Source organism: Mercenaria mercenaria, unplaced genomic scaffold (assembly GCF_021730395.1).
Source record: "Mercenaria mercenaria strain notata unplaced genomic scaffold, MADL_Memer_1 contig_4840, whole genome shotgun sequence".
Taxonomy (NCBI): Eukaryota; Metazoa; Mollusca; class Bivalvia; order Venerida; family Veneridae; genus Mercenaria; species Mercenaria mercenaria.
This window is the reverse complement of record NW_026463101.1, coordinates 22,733-48,729: the sequence shown is the minus strand read 5'-3', so window position 1 is coordinate 48,729 and position 25,997 is coordinate 22,733. Positions and strand designations below refer to the sequence as shown.

Here is a 25,997-nt window from a genome sequence, read left to right as displayed (position 1 = left end):
CTCCTTCAGTCTCTTTCTAAAAACGACAAAACTTGTGGATGCACCTGTGCGTATGGTAAGACCTTCCTTTTCTTCCCGAAAGTGAATTCGGACACCATCACCTGATTCGGACCCCTCTCCTGGGTTTCTTCGGTTCATAGGGGCATTTATTTCTTCAATCGACAGAAAATAAAGTTTTCATGATCATGGTAGATTTTTGTCAAATTCTATCGTTTGGGTTTTACATGAGACAAGATTGAAGCAAACCTTTTTTTTCAAAACTCAACGTCATATTTGTCCATATGACGTCACTTTACGTAAATATCGACTTCAACGTTAAAATGACCTCAACAAATTCTACACCATTTTTAAAGACATTTTTAATTGAAAATATGATGAGTAACAAGCAAATCAATACTTGTTGACTGAATAGAACGACCCGCGAAAACAGTCTGACTGACGTGAAATCATGGTTCATCAAAATAGACGTCAATAGTCGTTTTTGAAGATTTGCAGCGGAAAAAAAATAGAGAAATCAAAAATGTAAAATACGCATTATATGAGGAATATGCTGAGTGTTATATTAAACAAAATTTCGAAACGGAAACCAATAACTTCAGAATAGTTTGATGAAGATTTATGAAGCGGTTCATGAGAAGAGGTCATTAAACGTGTTTATATTTTTAGCTAAATTGGTCCCTATCCCCATTTGTAACAAAATAGCAGGAGACCTTACGATATTGTTATACATCGAGTTTGATAAAAATCCATTACATAAAAGGCATATCTACTTTTAGCTATAGTGGTCCCTAATACGGCACAAGTTCCTATATAAATAAATTTGGAAGAGGACCTTATTATGATGCTCCAGACCAAGTATGACAAAGATCCACCAAGCTGTTCATGAGACGCTGTATAAAGGCATTTCTAGTTTTAGCTCTAGCAGCCCCTAAAAGGGGTTAAATGTCCCAGGGCCAGCTGAACAAAGTTGGCTGCGGGCCTAATAAAGATGCTACAAATCAAGTTTGATTAGAATACATGAGAAAAAATCAATTAAAGGATTTTTTATTTATTATTTTTTTCTAAAATAGGCCAACTGATCCCGCTTTAACAAATGCATATTCGCTATTCATTAATCTTTGGACAATGACGTCACACCTATAAAAAAGTGAAGGTCAAGCAAAACATACAATTGTAATTATTTCAATATTTCTGTTTCATAAGCAAAGTTTGACCGTAGTCATATCACATAGATAAACTGTATGCAGCGTACCTTCATTTCAGTGTAATGAGATTCAGTCATTATATAGCATATATATAATAAAACAGATTTTAACTGAGTTCAATATTTGCATACCATACTAAAGAAAAATATTCATATATAATAAATCAGTTAAATAATTTATAACAAATATATCAAAGCAAACAAGTACTCATTTTAATATGCAATCTGAATAAGTCACAAAAGCAAGAAACCTTTTCATATACAGACGACAGTTGTAACAAGGAAAATCTTTTAAAAAGCACTTCTTTACATAAAAGACTCTTATCACACCCTTATACATGTGATACGCAGGCCGTATTCAGCTCTTTTTTAAATTGATATATGTTGGTATTTGAACAGGTTTTTATCATATTTATTAAACTTACTTATCATTTTGAGATATATCAATATTCTTGCTAAATGTACTGAGCCAAAGTTAGCTTTAAAACTGTGAACAGCGTCGTTTAGGATAAACGCTTTGTCTACATTTCACTCAGCGTAGCACAATCAACAGAGTGAAAGAATATGACACTCTCTTCCAGTCAGGCAGAGTGTTGCATAAATCTTCCATTTTGATAAATTATCTATAATGCGTTATCAAGTATTTTGATTTGCAAACTGAAGTCACGTGGCATAGGTAACGAAAACGAATTTAGACGGCGTCGCCGAAAAAGCTGCGTTTATGATCGGAATCAATACGAGGTCTATAAATAATTGCATATAACGCAATAAAGTCGCGTTTCGTAAAATGGATGTGTACGTATATAAATAATATCAGCTTCTTGATCAATTTGTCTCAACGAAGAAACAGTTAATGAGGCTAAAGATGATAACATACCATGTGTTTAGTACAATGTATCTTATTGCAATCAGCGACAGTTATTCGGTTATTCTTTTGCGAAGTTTACCTTTGATATGCCGATTTGTCGAACATCGTGAGAACGAGTTTTGCGTGTTCTTTTGCGGAACAGAAAGAGAATATATCAATTCCGGAATTTTTTGAGATATTTCCCTTTTGATAAATGTATCATTTAAACCTAATGGGAAGGGTGTTTGTATGTAGAAATTGAATCTATTTAAGTTCAAAGACATTTTTAAGTTTAGCATTGAAACCAGAAGTCATGTTAACTTCATATTTTTATTGTCCAACAGCTTATACAAAAACATCTTTAACCGAATGTCCTGTTTAACGAAAATGATTGTATAGGAAATTTCGAAATTTATTATTATTATGAATTTTGTAACAGTGTTCCCGAAATCTGGCTTCTGTACTGCACAATTATTGGCATTTCATGTAATAGATAACATCAGAGGAATTTCAGGAAATGTCTGAACGAATATTACTATTGATTTTTTAATTATAAATAGTAGAGCGTATTGTCGAGTTACAGTGAGGACAGCACATTCACCTATTACGATGGCACTTAGAGACTGAATGAAATTTAACTTGTTCAGTAGCAGCTGTCTTTATGTTGTATTTTCTGAGAATAGGTGATTTAATTGGTGAAATCAGTAACTTTAAATTATTGTTGTAAAGTGCAGCGTTGTCTTTTTTTTTCATCTAGTTCTTCTAGAATTATCTGAATGTAATGGCAAATGACCACCGGCCGCCACATTATATCAAGCATTACTTGACACACTAAACGAGTCTTTTTTAAATACTGTTATCAAGCAAATGTAATTTTTTTAATAGACATAATCACTACAGTTACATGGTATATATAAATCTGGATATATGACATATGATGTTCACCTTATTCCTTTTAATATTTTCTCTGTGGCTCTCTACGCTAACCAAGAATCGGCATACATTTTAGTTTTATTGTTAATCTGTCAATATCATTTTAACTAGCGTTAGAACAAGTAGCGTGATTGTCATTTGAAAGAACATATTTTCCTTTCACAATGAAATAGCTTTCAGTTTGTAAATGCGTAAAGGTCCCTTATAAGTACATATTACTCATGTTTCCGATTACTCTCTTGCAGCAGACACAATGGTTGTTAAAACAAAGACAGTGATGTACACACAATCTGAAATTACAACAATATTTGCAGCTGTTCCTCGTCCAGAAGTTGACGGACATATATCCTCAATTTCGTTGAAGTTTTCAAATACCAGCTTGGCACCTGAAGTGAATAAATGAGAAATAAATGTTGTAAGTCTAAATTAAACTAAAGTTACTGATACATACATGTGAGATTTTTTGAATATTCATATAAACTATAGATATAAGTATTCCGAGAATAAGACACGAAACAAAGTTATTAAAAATGCGGACATCAACATTCGATGAATGTTTTAAGTATAAGACCAACGTGCAAGTCATCAAATAATTTCATGTGATTAGTAGTGTTTATATCTTAGGTCGACTCAAAGAAAAGAATGATAATATAAATGTGTAATTATAAATACGTCATGTTAAAACTTCTTACCATGACAATAACCACATCATAAGGAACCTTTTCAAGTAAAGGAATTTATGTTCTCTTTAGAAATAAATTTATGTTATTTTTCAGTAGGCACACAAGAGCTATAACTTATTTCAATCCAGTCCATATATTATTAAATGCCTCGTTAAATCAATTTCACGCACAGGCAATTCCCGGGGGTAGTCTATTTTCAAACCGGTTCATTACTTCACAAATGACTAAGCAGACATGTCGACACTTCGTGTACAAAAGTGCACATCCTCCTCAACCCAACACTTTTTGAAGGAATTTCTACTGCCGCGTTATATATTTTCAGCGCCAATACATCAGGTTATGCTACTAATTCCTAAAGATAACGTGATTCCCGCCGAAAAGCGAGGACAAGTCTATTTCATGATAACTGATGAAATAACAATTGGTAATGGTTGCCCATTACTTGACAATTAAATATTAGTTTTTCTTTCATTTTAAATATCCAGTAAGTATATGGCAACATAGCTCAGTTGGGTAAAATGCAGACAACAATTGGATATAAGCAAATCGTTTTGTGTATTCGAAATTTCAAGAGTTTTTTTCAGATTTTTTCTTGTTTTTCCTATTCGTTTTCAGTTTTGTTTCATTATTTTTGTTTCTTTAGTTTGATGGTTTGTATTTGTATATATGTCTTTATATAACACAATAGTATGTTCATTATTTGCATGGCTTAAGTGCATGCATTTAATCAATATCATCTTTGATATATAATAAACTATTCTGATCTGCCATATTGGCTTTAGATACCTCTCTGTCGTGTTGTCACAGAGCTCATGAAGGAAACTTAATTTTTATGCAAAAGTGAAATGAAAATTAAATGTCGATGCTGAGTTTCGAACCCACACGGCAAAAGATACGTTGACCATGGACAGTATGTTTTACCACTGAGCTAATTAGCAATTGGTACAAAATCTGGAAATATTTAAATTGTAACATGCTAGAAAATTTCTGAATTCCCTATGTTCCATTTTAATCTATTTATAGTCATGTTTGTAAATATCAAGTTATCGTTGGGATCATAGTACACCTACTGCCACGCCAATATATGTCCTGGATAAAGGCAACTATTTCTGCCCTGCGACCAAGTATATGAAGTTTCGTAATGGATTTTTTTTTCAACTTTCAAGAATACACGAGATATTTACAGAATATCACATTCAGTGATGTTTTAAGTATAACATCCTTATCACGTGTACTACAGCAAACACATGCAGCAGTAGACTTACTTATTTTGCTGCAAAATCACATCATCATAAGATCAAGAAAGCTAAAAATATCATTTTAAAGACTGGAGTTTCAATTTTGACTTTTGCTCTCATAATGGCTAATAAATTAATGCATAAACATGAAATGAAAAATGGTCCGATAAACAAGAACATGAGTAGTAGTATTCTATTTGGCAATTTCATTCTAACTTAAAAGGTACATCCGGCTGTTACATGTGAGCTTATAAATAAAAATATGATCCACAAAATTGGCTTGCCTTGAAATGGCTTTTGATACCAAGACTTATCGCAAAAATCCAAACCACTTGCAAAGCTTGCCACTAGATCAGCAATTCAACAGGCCGTTACTTATCATTGGTGTGGATGAGCGTTCTTAACCGTTAGGGGTATGGGGGGGGGGGGGGGGGGGGGGGGGGGGGGGGGGGGGCTTGATCTAAATGGACGGCCGTTAAACAGAATTATTGAAGTGACTGTAACTTACTTAGAACAGGGTTTAACAACTCTTTGGTCAATTGATAAGTGATCCGTCGAAAGTTGAAAAATGCATTGTACTTGTAGGTCGGTACATATATAAAAGACATGTGTGGGTCACTTGCTTCAAACCACTTACACTTTGTTCTATTAAAACAGACATGACCCACCTGTTTCTTTTGTTGAGTGTGCAGGTTAGTGCAGTCATTTGCTTAGATGGTTAATCATTGTGTGGCGCAAGTTTCCCGACAAAGTCCGTTGTGCAAATAATACAGTGAGGGATAAAAATGTATTAATGCATCAAATACAAATGTTTTTTGCAGACACAATTTTACGCCTGATAAACAACAGAGCTACCTTTTTCAGAGTTATACGGTAAATCACTCTGTCGCAACTTCCGAGCTTATACATGCCGCGATAAAAGAACGCCGACAAAGGTGAGTTTCATCATATTTTTTTTTGTATTTTTACAATCATTGTATAGAATACCAAAAATCGCGGAATGGTAAACGATGCAGATTTGATTTATCTTTACAGAGAACTTAAAAGTTCGCTAATTTATACTTGATTTGTGTTCGTGGCGATGTTTACCAGCATTCTGGTTTAGCGATGAACTGGACCATTTCTTCATGAAAGCACTTTCATTACTGCATCTTTGCATTTTCATTGATTAATATTAATCATAGCATGATCACATGTAGTTTAAAAGTACTGGACTCCTTATTTATACATTATTATCATACTTTTCAAACAAGCTGAACCGTTATATGTGTTGGTGTTCGGTAAAATATGAAATTTACAATAACATGATGAAACCTCTATGTACGAAAGATAATTAATACATTCACTGTGACAGGAGAACGCTTTGCGTGCAAACTGTTGGTCAGTTTTGAAGTATTCATCTCTAGTTTGCGTTACTATTTAAATGAGTATTCAAATAATCAGGCTACGATTTCATTTTTACACAGAAAATCCCCATTAAAACTGATTCGCAGCTTACACGCCCCGAGTCCCTAATCTTAAATCTGAAAACCAGTACTTGAAAACAGTATTCTGGTATAATACTGTCAAAACATCAGTTGAGTAAAATGAAACAGCCTTTGCTTATCACATTTCTAGAGAGTTTCACATATCTTTTAGATATAGGAATTTAAAAGACTGTTAAGACCAATCTTGTGGACTTCAAACAAATTCTTTTTTTATCTTAACATACATGCTTTTCATTTTATAGTTAAACGGACAGAAGACAGATGCCTATATATACAGGTATTATGAATGTAGCTTTTATTCGGATGTGGACTTAAGCACAGGTTTGACTATGGGTTTCATTCGTTTCATTACCCCGCAAGCAGTTAAGTAATTGATATCACTTGACAATATATTCTTCTCTTCCTTTTTCATGGACTTAAGCACAAACTTTATACATTTTATGGACGTATGTGTAAAATTTATGCTTTCTCAAAATTATCCTTACATACTACGAAGACGGCAAGGTTGCCCAAGACGCTAATACAAACAAACAACTGGAACGGAAACCTCTGCAGTGGCTTATCTTTCTTATTTTCATCATCATCATCATCCTTATACATCCATGCTAAGATCAGATTGATGGCCCAAAATAGTATGCTGTCAAAGCTCCTTATAAGGAAGTAAACACCAGCTGTGTACTGAAGAGTACAGTCAGACGTCACGCAAAATATTCCTGCAATAAAACACATTAATAAAATGTTTTAATATGTGAATATACTTTAGATATTAAAAAAATCAAAGGAAAAATATTAAGAAGAAATATGATTTAGCAGACGATATATACTAGGTTGTAATTTTTAAAAACAAATTTACATGTTAATTCATAGCTATAGGGATAACATTTCTAAATAAACAATTTCCTTGTTTTATCTCTGGCTTATATTAATCATAGATTTTCATGAAAATTAGAAACAATACAAAGTGATCATTTATATTTATGATATTGAAATAAAATATTACAAAAATGACAAATATAAGTTTAATTAGCATTGAAATTAGCACGTTCCACAAAGTTACACCCTAAAATCAAAAGTCACCTAATAGAAATACGGTTATAACGGTGAACTTTGTAATTGATGTTTATGGCGTTTATGCACTTATCAAATCTTGCTTTCTGTGTTGTCTACTTTCACATTTATTCTACTTTCTGAGAATTACCTAATTTGTCCTTAGTTTGAGTAATTGATTTGATGGTTCATGCACTAAGCAATTAAAAACATACACCAGTGTTTAAGTTGTAATTATATCGAATAGTGATCTTGCTCGATATCATTTTGTAAATATTGCCATATTTACCAAAGTAATTCTTGGTCTATATATTTATATATATTCTTTTATTCTACATTTCAGTGACTGACTTAACAATTATTTAAATACATACACAGAAAATATCTTACAAAGTATATGAGTAATGCCATTATAACATTATAAGTACATTAAGAATCATAGTTACATATACAAAGTGTAATGAAAACTATTGATATCAAACTGTTATTAAACGAATATCCGCTTTAAATTAGTATACGAGTATAAAAATGTAATGCATATTCACAATGAATCAATGTAAATGTAATACTATCTGTTTTAAAGTTTATTAAATAATTACGTACAAGATATCCGTATTGTTTCGCCCTTCTAACTTGATAAGATTAGAATGATAACAATAATTAAAGAAGTTAAAAATATACTTCCACAACAAGGGAGGGTTTCTTTTTACCGGAATTTTAAAATTAAAGCAGGAAATGAGAAATGTAACACAGCTACTATGTAACAAACAGTGAAATACATCTGAAATTGAAGATATGATAAAACTTAAGGATTCGTATTAACAGAAGTATATTGTCACAGCCCAAAGAAAATTGCAAATCATTTTTAATAACTTTTTGCTACATTTGCAACAAAATTAGTATAAGCAACTTTTACAAAGTTGTCAGAGTTGTTAGATTTTCTGGTCCTTTAGGTATGGGCGGCATCAAATTTTGATACTGGTATGGTTATGATAGATCTGCAAAACAGATTTGATACACAGAAGAATATACTTTCTAACAAACTTGAACTGATACATGTTGAAAATACAGAGGAATCAAACAATTATAGTTAACAGTGTGTTTAAAACCTGTAGAAAGGTAGTATCCTAATTTGTTATACATTTGTGCTATGTTAATGATATGGTCATTAGTATTGACATTGATTGTGAAGTAATTTTATATGCTGGCGATAAGACCTTTTTATTTCCACATAGAAATCAAGGGGTCATTCCTAAAAACACTAAGTGCTGTTTTTGAACACTTTTCACCATGACTTGATTACAATAAATTGTCTTTACATATAGGCAAGCCGGAATAATTAATTTGTGGCACCAATCGCAAACTAAAGAGAGTTGAAGATTTTAATATTGTCTGCAATAGACATTACATTTTATATGTAAATGCATTAAAATGCCTAAGTCTCAAGATTAATAATTCTTTGTCCGGTGAAACTATTGTGAATGATGATGTACCTAAGTTCAACTCAAGACTCAATTTTTATATAGACAACCAAACTTTTTAGATTTTAAAACTTCGAAATATTTTTGCTCTACACTGATACAGTGTCACTTAGATTACACATGTCACTCATTGTACCCAATATGAATAAATATTTAAAAGATAAACTCAAAACGTGCCAAAATAAATGATTTAGATTTATTAAGAACCTGGGACCTGTAGAAACTGTAAATGAAAGTCGACTTTCGAATTTTTGTATTTTCAATGTAGAAAATAGAAATTGGCAGCTGCGACTGAATCATGTTTTTTTTTAAATTTACAACACATGTCCGCCCTATGTGGAGGAAACTTTTGTACTGGCTAAGGATGCATATTTATACAACACAAGGGGAAATTGGTACAATTTTAGTGTTCCAAAAAGCTTCGGTAAAGAGAATACAACATTTTTACACTGTCACCAATTACCAGATAGTATTAAGTAAAAAGACAAGTTACATATGAAGAAATTTAAAATATATGACTTAAACAGTATTGTGTATTGTCTATAATGTTCTATGGAAACAAAATATGCAGACGATTCCGAAGCCTTAATTGTTTATTGTTAGTTTCTCTCGCAACTTTATTATAAGTTACATGTGTTGAGCTTTTATATTACCAGTAGTAAGTATTATATTCCTGGACCCCATTGAAAATAAGCTTTTGAGCTTTCATGGGTCATCCTAGGTTATTACACTTTTTCGTATATAGTCTATTTACATATCAAGTCTTGAAATTACATTATAGATAACATTATAAATTGTATAATATTACAGATGTAGAGTATATGATTGGTTATTGCTCTCTTAACCAGATACTCGATTTTATATACGTTTGATACCACTATCATTGTTTTTAGACAAATGGTCTGGGCATTTTATTGTTCTTTTCACTATTGTGTTTTTGATAATTTGAAATATCAAACACAAAGACAAATATGAAACAGTGAATGCCACGTACCAAAAACGCAGCCTCCCCAAAACGAAACCAATAGCACGCAGACGCGTGCACCACAAACACACTCACACACACACACGCGCCCACACACAAAGCCAACACATTAGGACAAAACGAACAAACAAAGGAACACAGTGGGGCACCGCCTTGGAACGGTCAGTGGCAAAAACACCACTGGGGAGTTTAAACCGTTTTATGGTGCGCACCCAACCTCACTATTACCCCCACCATGTCAAAGTCCTGAACTAAGTGCGTTAACTGTTATACGGTGTAAAATACTTTGCTTACAATTTGTTTGTTTTAACCTAAATAAATATTTATATGTATATATTTTGTGATAAAATGACATGCGGATGGAGTGTAAGCTGTAAGAGGCGATTGCAACTTATATAATCATGGCTGTTTAAATTAGAAGTTTGGCAGTTTGATTTTTATACCAAAATCGTCCATATTTCAGATCAAATAATGATATTGTGAACTTCGTTAACTTAGTATGACTTTTGGAGCTTTGCTGCTGTACCAAATCACTATTTCGTCAAAACTTCCGACTTATAATTACGGATCTATTCATTAAATTTGGTATTGACTTTATTCCATTTAAATAGGACGTTTCTCAAAATCTTTTATTTAAAAGCTATGGAATGACAATATTAAATACCATCAAGTTATTTCGTGGACGTTTTAAATTACGCCAACGTTATATAATTGCGCATGTTGCGACGTTAAAGGTCACTTAACCTTTTATTATTGGAGAAACCTGTCAATCAATAAAATTGTAACGATGTAACAACAAACGAATACACGAAAAATCAGACACATCGTGAAAATCACCACAAAAGCCAATAATAAGTTTGGCCAGGTAAATCGGCTGTCGAGACTGTTCGCTAGCTTTCGGCCTACTCCGTATTAAGGCCGGTGTCTAACAAGTAATCCCTTCTTCACCAATGTACCATTACATTAATACTTTTGATCAAAAAGATTTAAGGAATATTGTCAAGTCTAATTTACAGGGATTGCAAAGATGACCTTTGTAACGGTATTCTCAACAAACACATTATTATAAAACCGAACAATCACTTTGCAAAAATAATTTGTACTATCTTATAATCAGATTGAAGCTCTCTTTTATAATGCTTTGTTCGATTATCATGATTATGAAATAAAGGTTTTAAATAGTTTTCTTGTGTAATCTGATAACTGCACATTTATTATTATGTCTTGAGCGGCGTCCAACTAGCTTTGAATCTTATGTCAGCTCGAAGATCGAAATTCAATTTCATAACTTGTCGAATTTTGATCCCAAGCTAGCCCTGAAGATCGAAAATCGTCGGATTTCAAAAAAGCTTTTAAATTCGAGCCAGCTCAATGATCGGAACATAATATTCCATAATATTCCAAAAGCCAAGTTTCGATCTTGTATTGAACGAACAACCTGTTCAAAGATATTGATTTTTTAAGTCAAACATCGAGCAAGCAATTAGTGTCAAGCCACGTTGAAAATCGTACTTCAAATTTTGAAAAGCTGAATTTCAATAAAATACTGGAATTGTGATCTGCTCAAGATCATAATTCAAAGATTAAAAGTTTGGATATATCAAAATTCAAGTTTTTCCCTGTATTATATTTCAATCTTCCATTTTCGACAGACTCGATGTTCAATGTTGGCTCGAATAAAACACTGAACATTTCAGTTTCGAGCTTCGAGCAAGATCCAAATTTGATGCAAACTCGAAATTCTTCTTTTTGAAATTTTGAATTTCGATCATCAAGCTGTTTAAAATTCACTATTTGCTGTACATAAAATCATAATATGGAGCGTCAACTAATTTATAAATCCGTACATGTGTGCAGTTTAGCGAGTGAGATGAAATAAGTCTTTACCGTTAAGGAGCTTAAATTCCGTAAGAATTGACGGAAATACACGGGAATGTTCGAGCCTTTCCAATAACGAAAAAACACCTATACTTATCTGCAAAATGCTTGAAAAAAGGACCATATAGTTCTTCACCTAGAAAACTGAAGTTAATATGAAACAATAGCTAAATTAATATAGATTACTAAGTCGTTCGTTTGCAATGGTCTTCAAGGGCAAATAAGAATCTATTTATTCTTTGTTAAACAGAAGAAATTTCAGCAAATTATCCATATTTTACTATGTATATAATTGTAAAAAGACAGACATAAAGTATACGCAAAAAAAATCATTTTCCTTTAAATTCATTTTTAAAATAAAATATTCGTAAGAAAGACAATGCATTGAATATTATCACATTGTTTGCAAAGCTTAAATACCTATAATAATTTTTCCATAAATTTAAATAAAGTAAAGGACTTCTTCTTTGCGCAATATAGAATATTTTTACTCGTGCGAAAAATCGATGTGTCTAATTTTCCCATATGTTGAATACTGTTTTCCGCCTAAGCCCAAATCTCTTTTTATCCGAACAAAATTATTCTAAATAGGAGCATCCTGAGCGGTAGGTACAATTTGTTAAGCTCCGAAAATTGTTTCCCACCTTCACATCCTTATTCATTATCCATATTTCATTAAATTAAGTATAAAATAATGTGTTACGAAAATCTTTGATAGAATTTTCAAAATACATAGATAAAGCGTATGTGAAGTCCGTGAGTGTAAATAAGAAGTAAGCTAGGTTGCTTTTTTCTTTACTTCATATTTTATTTTGCAGAAGTAATGGAATTATTTTACAAACCTGTTATAGAACGGAACAAAGTCATTGCCACCGTCAAGGACAGTAATCCGGTGGGAATTACTGAAATATATGTGATTTTTAGAAAGTTAGTGGGTGAATTATATAATAACATCCAGCAACTTTTGGAGACTACACTCAATGTTGACACATTTTTCCCGTATTCATGTATTTGTTGGGGCTGTTGTTATAGTCTTCCAGCTTAGCTCAATAACGAGTGTGGCCGGTAATATTGCGCAGTTGAGACTTTTTGATTTGCTCAAACTATCAAATAGCCTTCTTTTTCACCAAAATGTGACTTAATTATAATAAAACAAACAACACCTTATCTATCATACTGATTTTCAAGCAAATATAACATTGAACAATACTTGTTTTTACGTCTATAACAACATAACACTTCTCCGCGCTCTCTGTTTACATCGCCGGTAATATGGCGCACGGGAATGTAGCGGTGCGCAATGTGTAATATAAGTCATATGAAACTGGCACGTAAAATATGTATTTTTAAGTGTTTTAGTTATTCTAATACAGAAATGATCTCAAATAATGAAAATATTAGAGTGGTCTAAAATAATACAACATGGTGTCTAAAATTACACAGAAATCATGACAATATCACCTTAACATTAGTTCGCATCCTTAATACTTGCAGTATTAAGATTATTTTTCAGATTTTAAATTTCCGCCTGAAAACTTGGATTCTTACGGTGGTATGTTTAGGACATATACTATCTATTTTTTAAGATTAAATTATCTCGTGTGCACTACATCTTATCTCGAGCGCACGACATCTTATATCGAGCGCACGACATTTTATCTTGAGCGATCAACATCTTATATCGTGCGCACGACATCTTATCTCGAGCGATCAACATCTCATCTCGTGCGCACGACATCTTATCTTGAGCGATCAATATTTTATCTTGAACGATCAACATCTTATCTCGAGCGATCAACATCTTGTTTCGTGCGCACGACATCTTATCTTGAGCGATCAACATCTTATCTCGATCGATCAACATATTATCTTGAGCGATCAACATCTTATCTCGAGCGATCAACATCTTATCTCTAGAGCGCGACATCTTATCTTGAGCGATCAACATCTTATCTCGAGGGATCAACATCTTACCTCGTGTGACGACATCTTATCTTGAGCGATCAACATCTTATCTCGAACGATCAAAATCTTATCTCGTGCGCACGACATCTTATCTTAAGCGATCAACATCTTATTTCGAGCGATCAACATCTGATCTCGTGCGCACAACATCTTATCTTCAGCGATCAACATCTTATCTCGAGCGATCAACATCTTATCTCGAGCGATCAATTTCTTATCTTGAGCGATCAATATCTTATCGTGTGCGCACGAGATAAGATGTTGATAGCTCGAAATAAGATGCTGACGCTCAATATAAGATGTTGATCGTTCGAGATAAGATGTTAATTGCTCAAGATAAGATGTCGTGCGCACAAAATAAGATGTTGATCGCTCGAGAAAAGATGTCGTGCGCACGAGATAAGATGTTGATCGCTCAAGATAAAATGTCGTGCGCACAAAATAAGATGTTGATCGCTCGAGAAAAGATGTCGTGCGCACGAGATAAGATGTTGATCGCTCAGGATAATATGATGATTGCACGTGATAAGATGTTGAGCACTTAAGATAATATGTTGATCACTCGAGATAAGATGTTGATCGCTCAAGAAAATATGTTGATCGCTCGAGGTAAGATGTCGTGCGCTCGAGATAATTGAATCTAAAAAAATAATTCCGTGTCCTAAACATACCACCGTAGATCCTATATAGTGTTCAACGATCAAAATAAATTAATTCCAATTGATCCAAACCTATCTGCGCCGTATAATACGAGGGACGTTCAATATGTAATGTTACTCCGTATGTAGTTTCGTAACCGTTGGATATTTTTAGATGCGGTTTGTGGCACAATATAGAGCACATAATTGGGAACACATCGCTATATAAATCATAAAAATCGACAGGTTTAGGACCATAATTATAATTTAGGTTTGTCCTGGGCATCCAGAGTCTCAGAAAAATACAATAACTTGTAAATTCACTAAGTTCTATCATTTTTCTACGAGGTTCAGCAATTTGTGATGCGTTTGCGTTTGTTTTAAACTATTTGTTGCATTTTTAATTTTACAACATAACTAAAAAATCTAAACTCGAGGTTGATTCCATCTGGAATGGGTGTTTTGAGCGATTAATCAAAGTTGTAAGAACCAGTTTTGCAATCGAGAATTAGGATTCTAGTATCAACTTAAAATACAAGAATTTTTAAACGATGATTATCGCGCCTGACAAAATTGCAGAGGCTTTTTGTACTCATCTTATCATTTTTCGAGTAAAAATATACACACTCAATTTAAAACTGTTATAAACATTTTTATTTTAGTTTTCATATGTTTTTGTGAAGATCATGCTTTGTTTTCTCAATTTAAACTGAAAATTGAACTACAGTTCTAGTTGTTGAATAGTAGTATGAAAGAATTGTATATTACAGTCTCAATATTTTGGACTTAAAATTGTCTAGTATACCCGAGTACACCTCACTCAAATGATTATATTTTTACTACCAATTTTTATAATTTATATAGCATTGTGTTGCCAATACATTGCTCTATAATGTGCCGAAAACCGCATCTAAAAATAACAAGCGGTTACGGAACTACATACGGAGTAACATTACATATTGAACGTCCCTCGTACAGTGGTATGCAGTAGTGGAAACATATGATCGTTGTCGTTTCATCTGAGGAAATGCTACGGAAGGTCGGTAGTTCTAACGCTTTATACTGAATAGAGGGGTACATTACGTCTTCCCACACTTGCATAAAAAGCACGAAAAATCACCATTTGACCTTGTTTTCTCGGTGTAACTCTACAACGAAACGAAAAAAAAACAACAACAAAAAAAACCCCAACATATACCTAAATAAAATAGCGTAAGTCAAAGCAGTGCTGACTTATCGTACCTAGTTTATTCATGCCATCTGTTTTTCCTCTAAATGCTATTAATTTCAAAATACTCGTTGCGAATTTGTCTGCCATTTCTGAAAAAGAAATCAATGTGCAGTATTAATATCTAATAGCAGGTAAAATGTTGATTACATTTCAATAATTCTATCAAATACCTACATAATTCCATAACATCAACAGTGATTCCTTGATAAATTGTAATGTGCATTCATAATGTTTCGGATATAGGACAGAAATAATTTGTGAGCATAAGAATGACAGTGACTGGTGAGGCATTAGTGTAACCCATGAAACGCTTAAAGGTGGTCAATCACATTTAAACAACATTTAATGACATTTTTTACTTTTTGTATATTCTGGTAGAGAATTATTTAAGGAACAAAAAGACCGATTACATAGAGTTAGATTCCTATTTGAAATATATATTTTATTATCTTTATAAAATTTTGTAATTATTCCCCTTTAATATGAAAGTATATAAAAAGCTGGGTATTTCTTTTTATTTCGATACACTGTCTAGTTTTACATTTGCATTTGATAGACATACCAACTACTGAACAATCTGAACCAAAATGCAAGTTTAAAAGCTGTGTGTAGCTTCTGAATTCATTTATTTCCAATCTATCTTGGTTGCGCAACCAAGATAGGCAAAGGGAGGTAATAATAATTTTTCAAACTTGTGTTTCTAATGAATTCCATCTAAATACATAATTTTTAATGCAAATATTTTACAAATATATTACAATATGTCTAATATTTATACATTTCCTTAGGCAAAGTATGTTTATTAAATTTATACTTATGATAAAATAACTCTATCTTGGTTGGGCAACCAGGATAGGAAAACGAAATTTTAAAAATACCTCTAGTGAAAATCTAATTTGTATTAAGTGTTAAGTGAACATAAATGAGTGTAAATGATCAGATGCTAAAGTTTCGAACAAATCCGTTACATGGCCAAAATCTGATTATCCACGTTTAAACATGACACTACAATTAAATGGCATGTTGCGTCTGGAGCAGATAGGCGACTTGTGATGGTGGGGATGACCCAAGGTTCCTCTAACTAGGGGTGGATACCTAGGTAGAATCACCGACCTTCCGTAGTTCAAAAGAACAACGGTGAGGTGTAAGTGATTCGAAGTAATAAAACTAAACCACATAGTCACGGAGTGCGCACTGACGAATTCTATTATTTCGTCAATTCTTTATGTGTTTTATACCCTTGCAGGAGGGTCGAACGTGTTTGGGTAAGTTGACGTTTTAAGCGAGAGCTAAAGGTTAATTGACTCTAAAGTGCCGATACAGATTGACAGTGAAAGCAGGGAAGTACAAAATTTTACCTATTTTATGCCAAATCTGCAAATTTAAAGAATAAAGTCGTCCATACATCGTGTGACGACTACATTGGAGAGTAAGTTACAAGTTTTAACAACGCGTGATCAAGCGTGTTAAAAAGTAATGGAACGCGTAAGTTGTTTTGTTTACAAACAACACGTGGACACACCATCTGAAATCCTGAGATGCTACCGTTATTTGACGCATGCACTGTAAAAAATACCGCAAAATTTAATGGGTTTTACGGTTAAATAGTAACGGGCACCGACCGTAGTATATGATTACGGTATAATACCGTTCTGGGATAGCGCCATTATTGAAGTTTGAAAAATGCACGTATAAATGGAAGAAATTATTTTAAGACACACATTACTAGTGCATCTGTCTGGATTATGATTGTCTAAAACAGTTCCGTTCAATATTTACATCGAAAACTGCAGTATTTTTATGAGTAATGCAGATAAATGTGGACTTGGGTTCGTTCCAACCATATTCGTAACCATGTTGGAAGGTCGGCTAGACGTGGCTACTGTGAAAGAAAGCAACTGTAGTACTTGCTCATGAGGACATTTTTGATGTTGCAGATTATGTGCGTTAATAAGCTGGAGGCAACTTTGAAGAATTGTACTCTAAATAAACAAAACAAAAAAAAAAACAAAAAAAAAAAAACAGCAACAACAACAACAAACAGACAACAACATTTGTGAAGTTCAAAAGTATGTTCACATCAGCTTTTAATGTAATAATAAATTGAAGCAATATATAGTTTGACCGTCACAATATAAAAGAAACTGCCGGATTAGTTCGACTAATATACACAAAGAGTAAATGTTGGGATTCATAGATTGGTTGTTAAGCCACCTGAAATTCTTCAAGTTGAAGTTCAGCCATGACTGATCTTAAAAAGCATTGTTGTCAGTATCAGTACTTATGCTCTAAGAGTAGAGGATATGAAAAGGGATGAGGAGCAATCCAATTTACTTCACAGAATGATAGTGGTTCTGTCAATGAGGGCGCATCGCTTACGTCCTCAGTATTGGTGATATCAGTATGTTATAAGTTGAAGCCTACCATGAATGGTCAGACACAAGTGTAAATTGTAATATTACATATTGTGAAATTTGTCGCTGGACAGGTCGACAGATTTCAAGTTCTTTTAAGTTGAAAAACTGCAGAAGTGTATAGAGATATGTTCATATCAGGTGATCTGACTCCATTGAAAATGAAGTTTTAATGAGCCCGCAATGTGTTACAAGGGGATGCGTATACAAAGGTGTATACCAGGGATGGTATCATTCAATGCACATATAAAATGAAAAGTCGTTGTCTTCTCTTTTGAGTTAAATGTTGAAGTTTACTTGGAAGCTGTTGATTTGAAAGATCATTTTTAAGAAGACACCAACTTGTGACCAAGTGTGAGCTCGCCAACATGGCCAAAAAAACATTTGATTTGTTCGAATCGTTGCAAATCTTCTTTTTGTTTTGAAGTTGAAACTATATAGTTCTATTTATTCTGGTTGTAAAAAATGTGAGATTAATTTGTAAAAATCTAGCCAAAGAAAGACTTATTTATTGTCTTAAGAGCTGAGAAAAAGTGATATTAATTTATGTAGAACTAGTCAAAGGAAGACTGATTGTATGAAGAACACTTATTATACTCATTCTCTTCAAAATATTCATAGTTCACTTTGTCTCTGTGCATTAATTTTTGATAACCCACAGAAGCTAGTAACATTTCACATGATCATGTATATTGGTCATTATCTGATGACAGACTTGTCTACTTTGTAGTTGAAATTTCTTTTGTTAAAGGTATACAAGACCACAATTGTTAAAACATTAAATTTAGAAAGTTTATGCATATTAACAGTACTATACATTAGGTTAGAATTAATACACACTGCAAACATGTATAGCTAAAGACAGTATAAATTTGTACATATACTATTAATATATATTAGGTTAAGTTATTTACTTGATTGTAATCTTCTACATCTGAGCTTAATATCTAAAGTGAAAGATGGCTATTGGATAGATATCTTCTCTTTTTTAATGTCTGTCAGTGAAGCCCATTGTGGGGTAACCCCATTAAATATGATTGGATATTTTAATGTTTGTTAGAAAATGACAAAACTACATAATCTAGATTTTGCTAAAAGTTAGGATGATCTTGTTCCATTTCTACTTAACACATGTACAATTTACTACAAAGCTACACCGTTTAATCAAATAAGTTATAAGTAAGCCATGATACAAGTGTAAATGTCAGGTTGAATTTTTAAGCTCTAGCTCTATTTTCAAAGTTCATTTCATTTGGAACAATATGTAACAGGTTATCATCTGAAATTTATTCCCTTTGTGAATTGTGTCACTAATACTTTTGAATGGAATACCTTCCTTTATTGAGTGTTGTAAAAGAAAAACAACTTCAGAAGCTTTCATTTGATATATGAAATTCTAACACGATCCGATTATTTTTCCTATTAAACAAAGAAGGCTGAAAAAAGTGACTATTTAATTCATTATACAAAAAATTCACTGTTCTGATGTCACAATCATTACGTCATGGCGTCAAATGGCATAGCGGTGCACTAGAAAAGAAACCATCTGAACTCCAAACAATGATTTATTCTACGCCAAATCACTAAATGAGATACATTTTTTCTTAATTATATCTTTTTTAAACTTCTATTTTCTAAATTAATGGCGTTAACAAAAGGTGTATAGATATAACTCACTAGAAACTCACTAGAATTCTAATTACCGGTACTTTCAACCCGTATCATGCTGAACACAATTAATTCAGCGACCAGTGTAGATCATGACCAGCCTGCACATGTATGCAGTCTGATCATGATCTACAGTGTTTGTAATTAGTCTGTTATTGAAAGATGGGCAAGTTCATTATAGAAATTTAGCAGGGTAAGGTTTAAAAGAGTTTAGAAAAATAATATACATGTATGTTTAACAGTTTTATTGCTTGAGCATATCAAATTGCCTAGAAAAGTCTGAAAAACAGGCAAGATTTAATGATGTAAGAATCCTATTTGTATGTCAAGTCTTTTATTATAATTTCTTGTTAAATTTACATTCTTTTGTGAAGAACTTGCTATGCTTGCCTCACTACATGTACCATAAACATGATAAATATGAACAGTCAGGGTTGTAACTGCTTCAAGTTGTAATATGGCAGTTCATAACCCATTTGAGTTATTGCTTATACTTTCATAACTTGTTTTAGTTATCATAAAATATTATAAAGCCCTCCTGTGCTAATTCCACATTTTGAATGAGACTAATGCAATTATTTCCTGAATCCTTGAATTTTTATCTTTCCAGCCATGCAGTAAATCTTTATGCCCCCACTTTGGGGGTGGGGGGGGGGGCATATAGATTTGCTCTTGTTCGTCCGTCCGTCCTTCCGAAAATGTTGTTTCGCACGTAGCTCTGAAAGTATTTGACGTAGAGTCACAAAACTTTACAGGAATGTTGGTCAGCATGTGTAGTTGTCTACTAATTTTACTTTAAAGGTCACTTTGTGAGAACAGCAAGAAGACTTTTTTTGAATAACTTACCTGAGTTAACCATATATTTATATGACTAATACAGGTTATAAAATGCTTGAAAAAGTAACTGAAATAGGTTACATAACTTAAAACAGTTACACCCCTGACTGATGAATATTTGTTAAAACACATGATATTTCAATTGTATGTTAGAGAAATTATAAGAAAGAGTTGTAAATTCAGGATGTTCCATGGTGAGGTAAAGAAATTAAATTCTGTTTAATTCTGTGATTTTACATGTACATTGTACTTTATTACTGACCTGAAACATTGAGTGTGGAGTATTTTTACATTATTGATCAGTTTCAGTTGAAATTTTACACACCAAATTGTATAATCTGTTATGAGCTTAGTGTAATTATATGTACATAGATTATTGATCAGTTTCAGTTGAAATTTTACACACCAAATTGTATAATCTGTTATGAGTTTAGTGTAATTATATGTACATAGATTATTGATCAGTTTCAGTTGAAATTTTACACACCAAATTGTATAATCTGTTATGAGCTTAGTGTAATTATATGTACATAGATTATTGATCAGTTTCAGCTGAAATTTTACACACCAAATTGTATAATCTGTTATGAGCTTAGTGTAATTATATGTACATAGATTTGTATCAAGAGTTCTGCAGCGGAAATATTGCACGACTTTAGGAGCGCAGTATTATCCTGTGAAAAAATGGGGGCAGGTTTCTTGATGTAAATCTAATAATTTTTTTATTACATCCATGTCTACACTACATAAATGAGTCATATTTGTTATTAAGCTTGAGTGAAATTGAAAATTAGTCTGGCAACAGAACTGTTTAAATGCAACGGCATACACGAAATTTACATCACAAATTACGTCAGACATCCAATATGAAATTTGAATGAACGTCAGTATGGAAACATTGATGTTTCAGGTTCCAGTGATAATAGTTTTTAGGTCAACTATTCGAAGAATAAGTAGAGCTATCCTACTCACCACGGCGTCTGCGTCACACCTTGGTTAAGTTTTTCGTATCAGTCCACATTTTGACAAAGTCTTTTGAGATAAAGCTTTGAAACTTTCAGCACTTATTAATCACCACCATGTCCAGTTATAGGCAAGAGCACATAACTTATCAAGGATTTTGGCTGAATTATGGCCCCTTTTGCCTTAGAAATCATGGTTAAGTTTTTCATACCAGTTTATATTTTGACAAAGTCTTTTGAGATAAAGCTTTGAAACTATCAACACATGTTTACTATCACCATGTCCAGTTATAGGCAAGAGTACATAACTCCATCAAGGATTTTGGCTGAATTATGGCCCCTTTTGACTTAGAAATCTTGATTAAGTATTTCGTACCAGTCCACATTTTGTCGAAGTCTTTTAAAATAAAGCGTTGAAACTTTCAACACTTGTTTACCATCACCATGTCCAGTAAAAGGCCAAGAGTACATAACTCCATCAAGGACTTTGCCTGAATATGGCCCCTTTTGACTTAGAAATCTTGGTTCATATTTTGTGTAAAGTGTTTTACATATGTCTTTGAAACTTTTATCACTTGTTCAGTACAATAGTCTCTATCTGTAGGCAAGAATACATAACTCTGTCATCTACTTTGGTTAAATTATGGCCCTTTCTGCACTTTTAAATCGGTTCAGGTTTTCATACACATTGCCATTTAGTGCAAGACTTATCAAATTCCACAAATACAGGAAAATTGTTTGTTTATTTTTTTTTTCTTTGTCTGAAAATTTGTGGTAATATTTTGACCTCTTTCTTCAATCAATTCTTTGAATAATGGAGCGCGCTGTCATCCGACAGCTCTTGTTTTATATAATTATGTAGTTTAAAATCAGACGTTTTAACTTCTAGTGTAAATTACTAAATAGAAAAAATGTAAAAAACAAAAAAAAAAAACAACAATTTTTGTATATAAGTCTATGCGTTCCCTGTTGTTGGTTCTAAATATCAGTCGATTTGTTGTAATACTCATACTTGCATCAGGGGGTGGCAGTGGGCATTTCGTGTTCTACTATGAGCTCTTGTTCTATTGACTTTGAGAAACTAGAATTCATGATGAGTTTGTTGAAATATTGTTCAGAATTTGAAATTTCAGAGTTCAAATGCTAGAATTACTGTTACAGTATTTTAATGCCCCCGAAGGTGGGCATATTAAAATCGCACTGTCCGTCCATGCGTGCGCCTGGTAAATTCTTGTCCGGACTGTAACTCTTCCATCCATAAAGGGAATTTGAAATAACTTGGCATAAATGTTCACCATAATGAGACAAAGTGTCGTGCGCAAAACCCAGACCCCTAGCTCCAAGGTCAAGGTCACACTTAGAGGTCAAATGTTAACATGGTCTGTTTCGTGTCTGGTCCATAACTCTGCCATCCATGAAGAGATTTTGAAAGAACTTGGTATAAATATTTACCATAATGAGACGACGTGTCATGCGCAAGACCGAGACCCCTAGCTCCAAGGGCAAGGTCACACTTACAAGTCAAAGGTTAACAGGGTATGTTTCGTGTCCGGTCCATAACTCTGCCATTTATTAAGGAACTTTGAAGTTACTTGGCATAAATGTTCACCATATTGAGACAACATGTCGTGAGCAAGACCCAGACCCCTGCCTCCAAGGTCAAGGTCACACTTAGAGGTTATAGGTTAACATGATCTGTCTCTTGTCCGGTCCATAACTCTGCCAATGATGAAGAGATTTTGAAATTACTTGGCATAAATGTTCTCTATAGAGATGAGGTGCCATGTGCAAGACGCAGACCCCTAGCTCCAAGGTCAAGGTCACATTTAGAAGTCAAAGGTGTTTCTTGTCTGGTCCATAACCCTGCCATTTATCAAGGGAGTTGAAAATAATCTGACACAAATGTTAACTATATTGAGAAGGTGTGTCAAGCTTTTGACCGAGGTTTCTTAGGTCAAGGTCACAAAATGATATGTGATTTTTGTGAATACAACTGTGGCATTCTTGGGCCTACTTTGGGGGCATTTGTCACCAATAGTGACAGCTGTAGTTAAGACTGGACAGAACTTTAATATTTTGCCATATGATTTAGGTATCATATTCTTGTGACCAAAATTTGGTATGTTTCTTAAGATGTATGTATCTAATTATTTATATGTTGCAGTAAATATATTGTTTTTTATTATTCCAACTAAATAAAACATAAAATTTTATGTTCCAACATAGCAATATTCATGTATGTTCTTTTTCTTTGATTATTGTTTGTTATTATGTCATATGCTCTAAATGAGCAATGACTTTGAAATAAAAATCTTGAAGTCGTTGGAATTCTTTTGCATCCGCACTTTTATTAAAGTTTTGATGTACTTTTACTTTATCTCTGTAATTACTTGATGGATTTGTTTCAAACTTAAAATAGTTATTCCTCATCATCCCCCTTTTTACATAGAATTTCAGGTTAAGTTTTGATGCACTTTTATTCTATCTCAGTTATTACTAAATGGATTTGATTTAAACTTAAAATAGTTGTTACACCTTAACACCCACATCATAAAACACAAGGTCCATTACTCTGATATCAATGTTTCATGAATTGTACCCTATTTTACTTAGAATTTCAGAATAGAGTTTTCATACACTTTCACTCATATCTCAGTAAATAGATTTGATTAAAACTGTAAATAGTTATTCAACATCTCTCACGGCATTTACAAAAGTGACAACTCTTGCACAAATAGGTCGTGAATTATCCCCCCTTTTTACTTAGAATTTCAGGTTAAAGTTTTGAAGCACTTTCGCTCTGTCTCAGTTATTACCTAATGGATTTGATTCAGACTTGAAATATTTATTCCACCTTATCATCCACAAAGTCCATAACTCTGGTACCAATATTTCATGAATATTGTCCCCTTTTAGTTAGACATTTAGGTTAATTTTGATGCATTTTCACCATATCTCAGTTACTGCGGAAACCGTTATTTTACATTTTTACGGGCAAAGTCCCGGCAGCTGGTTTCCAGGACAGGACCGTATACTTACGGGTAGACTGTAACTTTTTGGTACCGTAGTAACTACAGTATTGTCCGTTATTTTAGATTTTTACGGGCAAAGTCCCGGCAGCTGGTTTCCCGTTATTAATACTGTTACAGTCAACCCGTAAAGTTACGGAACTTTCCTGGAAACAAGCTGCCGGGACTTTTCCCGTAATATTTTACGGTATTTTTTTACAGTGTGGAGATTATAATTAAGTTAAAAAATTATTGCAAACAAGCTATATGACAAAATGAATTACAAAAATGTGACACATACATGTGGATTATATCAAGAAGTGTAAGTACATTTTTGTTACGTGACATAACTGTACGCATAAAATATCGTTTGATGAGACAGATAAATTGTGAATAATCTGTAGGAATAGTTGCAAATAATTTCCATTTCAACACATACTCGTATCTGCAAATATTGATTAACATTTTAAATACTAAAGCAGAATTTGTATAAAAAAAATAAACTAAATTTTATATCTAGCTCCCGTACTTCTCAAGAAAAAGCTGAATTTAATATATATAGGGTTAGGGTTTATATATGATATAAAATAACAAATATTATTTCTGCATTTTCATATTGATTTTTTTTTAACCGAGTTGAATAAAATGCGAGATTTTGTCGAGTATTTTATCAGTTTTATTCAACAAGTTTTAAAAATGCCATGCGGAATGTCACAAATGCAATATTCTTTTGATCACATGTTTGTTTTTCCTGCTGATTTTTTTCTTTCTTTGGTATTTAAAACAAGTTAATTTGATCATTACTTTTCATAAAGTTTAAACGACGTGAAAAGTATACTACATACAACTGTAAGACTATGGTAAATTAATTCATTTCATTATGAAATATTATTTGAAACATTTTCTTAAACGACGTCACCATATAGCGTAGCGCAGCGAAACAATAAAATTATAAATCGTTGTTTCAGAGATTTAAAAAAAATCCCATTTGTTTATGTGAATCGCATATCGTCCTTTACATAATAAATATATATACAGTAATTCACATTACATTTCCTTTGTTTTCCAAACATCTCACCTTTTATTGACACACATGTTTATATTCATTCATCATTGTTTAAACTTATTCACATATCATTAGAGTATCACCTATTCATTTTCTTTTATTTCCTTTAATGAACTATGTCAATTTGTACAAAAATCAATGTATTATTGGCTAAATGTTTATAATCACAGCATGGTTATATTACATAAAATATAGCCGTGTAACCCAAATAAATTTAGAATAACCCTGAACAAATGATTGCCGAACTTAAATTTTACCCTATTTTACACAATTATACTATGGATTTATCTAACTGACGGAAATTGTATTATATAGAAAATGATGAAAATAATACTCACTACATATAGTTAATCTGTCACCGCCTATGTTCACTAAAAAAGTGTTGGTTCTTCAATGAGCGTTATCTATTGTAGAACATTTCGACA

General features: G+C 32.8%; 1 protein-coding gene across 1 annotated transcript; it reads right to left on the bottom strand.

The window, feature by feature from the left end:
- Positions 1-1,397: 1,397 nt before the first annotated feature.
- On the bottom strand, positions 1,398-25,986 carry LOC128554217 (uncharacterized). Its single transcript, XM_053535463.1, has 5 exons — positions 25,911-25,986; positions 15,629-15,706; positions 12,626-12,685; positions 6,878-7,105; positions 1,398-3,370 (listed from the first exon to the last, which is right to left on the bottom strand). Exons 2-5 carry the CDS (start codon positions 15,702-15,704, stop codon positions 3,216-3,218), a joined length of 519 nt encoding a protein of 172 aa, XP_053391438.1. The 5' UTR covers positions 15,705-15,706; positions 25,911-25,986; the 3' UTR covers positions 1,398-3,215.
- Between the last annotated feature and the right edge of the window lie 11 nt (positions 25,987-25,997).

Bases quoted from the DNA above. Each gene is read 5' to 3' on its own strand.
- LOC128554217 (XM_053535463.1), bottom strand. From the start codon at position 15,704: ATGGCAGACAAATTCGCAACGAGTATTTTGAAATTAATAGCATTTAGA. The intron at 12,686-15,628 runs GTACGATAAGTC...CATATATTTCAG, and splicing joins AGATGGCATGAATAAACTAG to TAATTCCCACCGGATTACTG. The intron at 7,106-12,625 runs GTTTGTAAAATA...GTTTTATTGCAG, and splicing joins TTTGTTCCGTTCTATAACAG to GAATATTTTGCGTGACGTCT.